General features: G+C 38.8%; 1 protein-coding gene across 1 annotated transcript; it reads right to left on the bottom strand.

The window, feature by feature from the left end:
* Nucleotides 1-571: 571 nt before the first annotated feature.
* METTL6 (methyltransferase like 6) lies at nucleotides 572-9,669 on the bottom strand. The gene is made up of 6 exons (XM_009283567.1): nucleotides 9,610-9,669; nucleotides 7,899-8,282; nucleotides 7,091-7,225; nucleotides 5,651-5,821; nucleotides 3,984-4,125; nucleotides 572-1,059 (listed from the first exon to the last, which is right to left on the bottom strand). Exons 2-6 carry the CDS (start codon nucleotides 8,193-8,195, stop codon nucleotides 911-913), a joined length of 894 nt encoding a protein of 297 aa, XP_009281842.1. The 5' UTR covers nucleotides 8,196-8,282; nucleotides 9,610-9,669; the 3' UTR covers nucleotides 572-910.
* Between the last annotated feature and the right edge of the window lie 247 nt (nucleotides 9,670-9,916).

Raw genomic sequence — 9,916 nt, 5'->3', positions numbered from 1 at the left:
GAAGTTTCTTCAAGCAGTCAAGTCTGTGGCTGGCTATAAGCCATGGCATTAATACAGTGGCTTTTGGTGATAGGAACAGCAAAGACCAACACCTTTCCTGAGAGTGATGGAAAAGAATTAGGACCTCTGCTCAGGACAGAAGCAGCTGACTACATTTGATATAAAAGAAAGTACTTCTGACTCACTGATTTGAGTTCCAAATGGGAAACTGACTTGCAAAACCTCAACTATTTCTGCTCATCAAATGAGGAATGTCTGAAATTAATTAGGGATAATGACAACCTGATCTTCTAACAACTTTCTTCAAGCATGAAATCAGATAAATTAGGATCTTATTTAGAATATAAACATTTGTTTACATATCTAAATGCTGAGCACATTAAAAAGATACCATTATTAAAATACCAAAGCAGCTTACATTATACCACTCACTGAGTCTGTTTCATTCCTGTATCTGAGAAATTATACTCAGAAGCCCTACAAGTACTGAAAGCAGATGAAATACTGTAACTTTAACAGGCCACAAAAAACATGAGTGATAGGAAACACAGGATACTTATTTAAAAAATAGTTTTTAATAAAAACGGAAATAACAGTTATGATAATTTTAAGCACTAGTTTTCATTAGTTATTAACCATATTCAGTGTGCTTTACCTGATCCTCCAACAATGCTGCACAGGATTTACTTTAGAAGCAGGAATACAGATACTCAACAGGTTGCCTGCATCACTAAACTATCTTAAATCTGAATTAGAAATAGCATTCATATTTTGTATCTGAGGATGAAAACCAACAAGAGGTACTGGATGCAGTCATTTCTGGTTTACCAGAAAGATGAGCACACACAAGGAAAAACTACGTGCTAGCTTCCATTTCAAACAAGCAATGCTGTTGCTAATCAGCAAGAACTTATGTCTTACTGAAAGGCTTTTGAAATTTGCTTTGAAGAAAAACTCTTGGAACACGCAAGTCTTCTTTCCTATTCACAGTTTCTCGCTGCACATATTCATTGACCACTTGCTCATATCCCTCAGCCTTGAAAAGCTGAGACAAGAACTCTGAAAAAGAATTTAAAAAATAAGATGAAATATTATGTTTAAGCTATTTTTAAAACACTAGTCAGCATTTATATAAACATATGTTCTTATGTGTTACAGCATGAAAAATCACACAGGCCTTCAGGTTTCAAGCTGTTCTATGCAGGCAGACTACTGAATAAAAAATCAATACAGATCTCCCTTAGAAACATCAACCTTAGCCAAACAGCTTGCAAAACTGGGGCTTAAGCTAGTTACTCAGTTTAGTTTCCAAAACTAAATGAGTCTTGGATGTGATCTCTTAGTTTTATTGAGCCTTGTCATTCTCCTTTGTGACTGACACCAGTGCATTTTCGCTTTGTGCAGCTGACCTTCGCTAGCTGAATACATCACTTATTTCAAATATTTCAAAGGTAATTCAGCCTTGTAGATGCATCTCTGCTTGAGGAAGAATACCACCCTATGTTACCACACATTCACATGCCACTGCTCAACAGAAAAACAGACAAAATGGCAAAGTGGATATAGTGGTACCAAGCCTCCACTAAGTCAAACTGAAAGTATTTTCCATAAACAAAAGAATCTTACTCAAAGCATATCTCCCTTAGGGAAGGCAGAAGCACCTCACAAACAGCGTGACCTATGCAGCAGAGAGGGCTGCTCATGCTGTTGACTTGTCATGTTAATTAAAAATCATCACTTTTCCTTTCCCGCACCTCGTATCATTAACTCAGGTGGTAATTTCACAATAAATTTAAGCCATTCTAAACTTGTGCTACTTGATAGAAAATAAAGACATGCCATTTTTTCACTGCTCAGGGGGATCAGCTAGATGAAACAGCTGATCATGTGGGTACAGGAACCCCAGCACTAGAAAAGGTGGTGCGTTGAGGAAGAAAGATGAGACCACCCACTTTGGTGGTAGTGCAGGCTTATGTCAACCTAAGCTCATCATGAAGCCACAAGCACTGGTTGTAAACATAGTGTGTTCATGTAAAATGGGAGACCCACATCAATGAAATATAAATAAACAGCACTTAATTGTGGACCTATTGAAATCTCATTGTGAGGAAGTTGCACATATTTCATAACTCAAAATTACAACCATGCATTCCTCCACAAATTTAATATTCTTTCAAACAGTGGAAGAATGGATTTTTTTTTTCCATGGAAGAAGCTCAGTGTTGTTATCTGAGGCCAGACATGTTATAAATAAGCATCATTCAAATCATCCCATGCAGCAATTACTTGGTCTACCAGTGTAGTGCTAAACAAATGAAAAATAGCATGGGTTGCAAACTGTGCGGAAATGATGGGAGTCATGTTTCTAGTAACAAAAGAATTCTCAAGCATTAAGCAATATTTATATGAAAACTAGTGAGACGAATGAGATCATAATGATTAAAAATGGGAGCAGAGGTGGTCCATGAGACAGTCACAGACCAGCCCAAGACAAAATAATTGCTAACATGAGCAATGTAAGACAAATTCTCTCTTTTCTCCTTCCTTCCTCTTCCTCCTCCCTACCTCAATTCTTCCCCCAAAGCAAACATGCATACTAGCAAGGAATTTCTCATTCAGAAACAATTCTAACACACAATAAAAATGGGATTTAAAATTCCACAGCTAGGTCAGTCTCTTATTTGTTCCCTTTAGCATCCATTCTCTTTGTAAGAGCTAATTGTTTAAACAGAACTAAAAAAATCACTCAATAAATAACAGTTCTAGAAATGCTTCAATGAAGCTGTAGCACAGCCTGCATTATCTTAGATTTCATCATTGTCCTATAAAGAATAGAGAGAGCTCAGACAAGATTAATGATTTTTATGTATCAGAAGCAATTAGGTAATATGTTATGTCATAAAATGTGAATAACATTTACTTGGCTCCAAATCGGTCTCTTCAGTGGCTGTATTTTGCTTTAGACTAAGAACAGAGAGCCCCAAGAAACAGACCACACAGCTCTTATTACACAATGCCCTATAACTGATAGGGGGAAGTAACAGTTCACTAAAGTTTAGCATGAGGAATTGGGAGTTAGAAGACGAGCTATAATCCCAACTCATTGTGAGAGTCTAAGCAAATTCCTTCATGTCTATGCGCTTCAAATTCTCCACCTCAGTGGCTGTATTTTTATTTAGACTAAGAACAGAGAGCCCCACAGAAACAGACACACAGCTCTTATTACACAATGCCCTATAACTGATAGGGGGAAGTAACAGTTCACTAAAGTTTAGCATGAGGAATTGGGAGTTAGAAGACGAGCTATAATCCCAACTCATTGTGAGAGTCTAAGCAAATTCCTTCATGTCTATGCGCTTCAAATTCTCCACCAGTAAACTGCAATAATGACCTTCCTTCCTAAAGCATTACGAGCACTGAACGACAAACTGTTTAAATAGTGTATCACATGAAAATGTTTTTTGCATCATCTTTACTAAAAAAACAGAAGACAGAGTGACCGCAGCCAGTCAGTACTATCTCAGCAGGATTTGTGCACAAGCTTTTCAAGCGCTGTAGTCATGGTTCTGCTTTAGAAGTCATGGACTTCTTCACTAGACCTCATCTTGCAAACAAGGCATAGCCTTGCAAAAAGAACGATGCCAAGATAACTGCTTAGTTGCTTCATGAAGATGATGAGTTAAGTTACTGAACATTGTTCTTTTTCCCTCAGATATAAATCTGAATGAAATTCAGCAAATTCAGAAACTGCTGCTCTTGGCACGTTATAGCACATACAAAAAGCCTGTAAACAAGAAAGTGCTCCAAAAAGTCCTGCCAGTCTAAATACCTTCCTCCTCCCAAAAAGGATGGCAAATGAAGTACACCACGATTTAACAGTTCATCTGTGTAAAACAAAACTTCCATGGGCATGTTGGCAATTCCCTGAAGCAAGTTTAAACAGAAGATTCACAGAAAAGAAAGCATTCTACAGTATGTCTTACCTTCAGTAAAAAAATATGATCTTGTCCCATCTTGTCTAACATAAAAGTTTTCTCCAAGTTTGCTGCCAGATTTAAACCTGAGCATTGCATGATCATACAGTCCATAGTCTCTGAACAAGACACACTTGCCTGGCTTTAATACCTGTCACATAATACATATATGTTTTAGTAAGGTAAATGGATTTAGCTATATATATATTTATTTGTATACACATACAGACACATACACATATAACTAGGACAAGGTATCCTAACACATTCAATACAAAAGCAATATATATATATTGAATTCATTCCCTGTGCCACAAAAAGTTGTATATAAACTGGATTGTCCGCTCTTAAAAATGCTTCCCCATGAACAGTAGACTACAAATAGTTTTAAGATACCTGTTTGGGTGCTGATCAGCTAAATAAGCTTTTTGTAACATTCTTCAAATACAGAGGAAAGAAGAAAATATACAGTTTAACAACAACAATTAAGTCCTAACAGGGCATTTTCTTTGTTGGGTAGTATACTGTCTAGCACCTGATTTTGCTTAATGATTAACAACAAAATTTAGAATACCATGACATTTCTTTTTTCATGTGAGAAAGAAAAATGTTGCAATATAGTAAGAAATAAAAAAGGAACAATTTCAGGAAAATGGGTTGCAGGTTTGGGTTTTTTTTAAATTGCTCTTTGGTAAAGAAATCAAGCCATAAAGACTTTAAAATTTAGAAATACGTGGTCATTGGCCATGCTGACTTTAGATACTTAATGCATGCAACTTTCCTACCTTATCAAATATCAGCTGTATTTGTTAGAGGAGAAAAGGAGTACTTGCCACTTGCAAGTTTGTGCAGAAACCTACAAGCGAGTTAAATGAGCCAGGCATCTCCACAAAGAAAACAGTAATTAGCCTTCTCATGTGCACAAGCTAAGAACCAATCCTGACTTTGGAAAACAGCTGAAGATATACCAAAAAATCTAACATTCCCTTTTCGAACTACTGATGATAAAACAAACAGGATATCTGATAATATAAAACCCCAAATACACACATATGCATAAATAAAAAATACGTTGACTATTTGCCTCTGCAGTCAATATATGACATCTCGGGGAAATTCAGAACAATCACAATTCAGATTGTTTAAACCACCCTCTGGATGGGCCTATCCTAGCCTATCAACTAACAAAGGCAGCCCACAGAGATAAGTCTCTCTAGATTAATGTTGATCTCTGAACACCCCACTTCTAAATCACCACAGTAAGTGTGTTTAATAATAACAATAACATCCTAACTGCAAGTCACTGTATCTTCTGGAAGTCAATTTTGGTTCACTGTCATTCACACCTTATCAATACAAACATTTCTGCAATACATAAACATTATTTGTAGCATACAACCTAGGAGCCCAAGTCACAGGATCAAGATACCTTTTTGTTATGTTGATGGTATGCATTAGGCCAGAATCCAAACAACTTCACAATACCAAGAGAGAAAAAAAACCACTGTAAAACATATTTTAGTCCCGTACACTAGGTGAACTAAATAAATACATCCATGGAATATAGTATTAAAGATCACCATTACAAGAGGGCTTATTTTCTCAGAAAAAAAATTGTACTTTCAAGCTAAAAAGAAGGAAAGTGCTTTAAAGGCTGTAAAATCAGCTGGTTTTACCTTGTAAATGTTCTTCAAGACAAGATGCATTTTGTCAGGATGAATGGCAGAAAGCACAAATATAAGTGTGACAACATCCACAGAATCTGCTGGTATATTTTCTAGAAGATCATCTTTGGTAAGATCACATTGGAACACTTTACATCTTTCAGTACTGTATAAGGCATTTTTCTAGGGAAATGAAAAGAGCATGCCTTCACTGAAAATTAGCAGCATTTGTTATTGCAAAAAAGTAAAAAACTTGTGAAACTAATCAGTAGAGTGACACAAAACATGGTGGCAAAAGAACATTAACTTCCAACAGGTGACTAATGCAATCAGAAATTCCTTGCTGCTGTAGTGAAAGTACAACTACTAGAATAGTCTGTTCTCAGGAATTTGAGAAGGAATGTGTGTTAAGACCGTTCAGAAAACATACCAGTTCCATTTTACCACTGCTTCTACTCTTTAAAAATACAGAAATATTATTAAAAGAAATTCTGTCTTACAAGGTGATCAAAGTACAGTTCTTGAGCTACAAGTAGACTGTAAACAGTTTGGGTTCATGTCACGTAACCTGCAGCTGGGCTGTTCTAGCCCACAGTTTTGCTGGGTAAAAGGAAACCTGGTCTTGGCAAGAAAGTTCAGCAAGAGCTGTGGAGGCAGACATCACTAAGTCATCCAAAACCCAGGGACACACTCAGCCCAACTGCATCTTGCAGTGCAGCTGTGGCATCCCAGGGAGCTGCTGTCCTCTCCTGTTTGCCACACATATTTCTTCCCCTCTTTCCCATGAGACATGCAGTATGTGTCTTGTGGTTCTCAGTCACAAATGTCCCACAAGGGAATGCTTTCAAATAACAGATACATAGAAATTTACCTGTGATTACAAACTTAATAAACCAGGAGACTTTTAAAGCCCAAAGCCCCCACCAGCCTTGCTGGAAGACTTAACTTTGGACTGCAGTACCACCTACCTATGAATAAGTACAAACATACCTATTTCTAATCAGGCTACACATTTCCTTAACAATAACTTTCATAGCCCTGTTTTCAAGATTCTCCCTGGGACCTCCTCTGCCCCACAAATATCAAGGGCAAACTTCCATCCCAAACAAATTTTGCTTGTACTGTACAGTCAGCAGAGACATAGTAGTGCTCCCAAAAAAACAGTCTTCACAAATCATTCAAGTAATATACATATATTACCACAATGCTACAATTTGATGCTGAAAAACTAGGTCTTGAGCAATGATTCGGCTTCTTGCATAGGAGCTCCACCGAAATGGATCAGTCTCCATTTTTTGGCAGAAGCTATTCTACCCTTCTTACAAAAAGGAAGGCAAGAGAAGTGTGTCCTTCCAGTCATTTGTAATTTCAGAAGCTTCTAAAGACACTCTAAAGTGTCTTTACTCTAAAAAGTAACTAAACTCTAAAAGAAGTTCCAAATATCACACCAACCTTCACATACTCAACAGCTCTAGGAGAGAAATCACAGGCATATGCAAAAATATTTGGATCTTCTTCTAGGAGTGGAAACAAGCAGTTCCCAACCCCACAGCCTGCTTCCAGAATGGTCAGTTTCTGATCTGCAAACTGGGGAGGAAGAAATCCAAGATAAAGCACATCATTTTTGTTTTCCTCATGATATTAGCAGAGACACTGTTCAATCAGCATTTTAAAAGCTATAATCAATTTTAATTACCATTGATTCAAAAACCAAAGTAGGCATCCATTGGATAATCTGACACTACAAAACAGAAATCTTGATTTCTGCAAAATTACAAATCTTTTTAGAATACATTAATATTTCTTTAGTCATCTACCCCTTAAGTAATCAACAGATTGTTGTACCATTTCTGTCTTGTCTTTCGTTCAGCTATAATGAAGAACAAATGCATCTGGCTATTCCCCTTAACAAGGTTTTGCAATTAGCCTGTAATTCTGGATGCTTTTCTTTAAAGTAGTGTTCTGAAGTGCACCAACTTGCATCTGAAAACATCACATCACAGAAAGACAAGTTGTCTATTTAGGACACAAAACAAATATTCCAGATTTTGTTCTTAGTATCCAGTATGTCAATTATAAACTGAAACCGAACTGATGCATCTGATTCTGAGGCGGTATCTTTGATATCAAGAGAAACTACACAGGGCACTGCAAACTTAACATGTGACAGCTGTTACCCTAATGGCTTTGTTGTAAGTATTATTAAATCATTTGGAAACAATCAATCCCATCTTTTACAGAGGAAGTGTATAGATCTCACCTCCCGGCATGCTTTTAACTCTTGAAACTCTCTGGTTGTCCAATGTCTGTCTTTGAAGAAGTTGGTGCTGTTTCTTTTGTAAAACAAATCCCAGTTCTTCTGTGCCTCTTTCTCCAGTTTTAGTTGTTTGAACTCAGACACCAAAACCCGATCTTTTGCCAGTCTCTCAGCTTCTTCTGGGCTAAGGATTCTTGCACTATGGCCTTTTTTTTGGAAAGCACCATCTTCAGTAGATGTTGTTACTATATTTAAGCAATTGGCTGATGTGTTTTCTTGGAACATCCTAGATTCTTTCATGCAAATATGAATGCCAAACACCCAAGGGGGATTTTTTTTCTTTAGTGTATGTTTCCATCACTTAACTTAGGTAAAATAACTGAGGATCTAGAAGCAGAAGAAAAAATGAGAAAGTTACAGTGTGCACTTACTACGATTTTACAGTGATCTGTCCTACCTGATGGATTGCACGCCACCAGATTTCTCTTAATTTCAGAAATCCTCCATCCAAACTAACAACTGCATACAACATCACGCTGATGTCAAAGTTAAAGAAGATACTTAACAGAGTCTGCTGGTCTTCCCCTCTGCATCCTAGAAAGCTACCTAACAAGAGAAAGATGGTGCAGTTCTAAGCTTATTTTCACTAAAACTGACTTTAAAAGGAAAGCAAGGGCTTTGTTTGTTAACCCCAGTTAAAACACCTCAGAAAAATCGTAACTGAAAAACAGGTGACATTTAAAAGTCCCATTAAAGTTGATGAAACAAACTGTATTCATGTTAGCATTTCTCCTTCCTGCTCTCACCTCTGTGAAAACATCAGCATTTACAACACCACGTCACTCGAACACGAGAGCAAAACCAGTACTGTGGCCAAAATGCCCATAGCCGGCCTGTGTCAGCACTCCTTCCACTGCCTCCTCCTGAGGATCTACACCGGTTTTAACAATCACACGTGGTTTTACTTTCAGAAGCTAACAAAAATGGAGCAATGAAAAGAGTTCTGCATAGGCTGGGAAGGGATCCAAATCCTTTCCCTCATGTTAAACTAGTTCTGACCTCTGCCTTGCCACAAACATCCAGATCCTGGAAGATGGCACATGTGAATTAAATGCTGCATGGCTCAGTAACTCCCAGGGAAGCCCAGGCAGCCAAAACGTGGCACTCATGTACGCCAGTGCCCAGAACCGGGCATTAGTGTCATTCCACCAAAATGGAAATGAGAAAAACCCAATACCCACCCTAAAGCAAAAAAAAGTAGTACTTCACTTATATGTTTTATCTTACATGATACAAACACGAACATAAAATACAAACGTACGCAAATGAAATAAAGAACTGTCAAAATTTTGGCCAGCTTCATGGGAAACAGATGACACTCTTTTTCCTTCGAAAACAACAGAAAAGGTTACAGAGAAGAAGCTCCCTTGAAAGAAGTCTCCTCAGGAAGAGTATATCCTCAACAAAAAGCTTAATCAGCAAAATTTCTACTACGTGCCTGGCACGCTACAAAAAGATCAACGTTTATATTTCTTCATAGGACAAGCTAGAAAAAAAAATCCAAGCTAGTCCTTTCACTGACCCATTTGCGCTCAGAAAACGCTGTGGTGGGAAGCTAGCACGATGATAAACACGGTTTTAACAGCCTATGTTTAGGCTAACGAGCCTTTTAAAAGGTGTTTAATCCACCCCTAAGACCGCAAACAGATGATACCTCTATGCAAGCCCCCGGTCCCCTCACAGGGAAACTGGCTTCCCGCCAACAACCGCACCCGACCGCTTGGAGTCCCCCCGCGGGGGGGGGGGGCCCCCCCCCGCCGCGCTGAATATCCCGGCAGGGAAGGCCCCTCCTGCCCTGCCCTGCCCTCCCGAGGGCGGGGAGCGCCGGGCTCCCACCTCTCCTCTGAGGGACGCCCCCCCGGGGACCCGCGCCCCCTCCACGGGGACAGCAGCACCTGCTCGGCCCAGCGCCCCCGCCTCGCCTCGCCTCGCCTCGCTCCGCTGTACCCGCCGCCCCCCGC

This window comes from Aptenodytes forsteri, unplaced genomic scaffold (assembly GCF_000699145.1).
Source record: "Aptenodytes forsteri isolate BGI_AS27 unplaced genomic scaffold, ASM69914v1 Scaffold662, whole genome shotgun sequence".
NCBI classification, from domain to species: domain Eukaryota; kingdom Metazoa; phylum Chordata; class Aves; order Sphenisciformes; family Spheniscidae; genus Aptenodytes; species Aptenodytes forsteri.
Note: the sequence above shows the minus strand (reverse complement) of the source record. Positions and strands in the feature narration are given on the sequence as shown.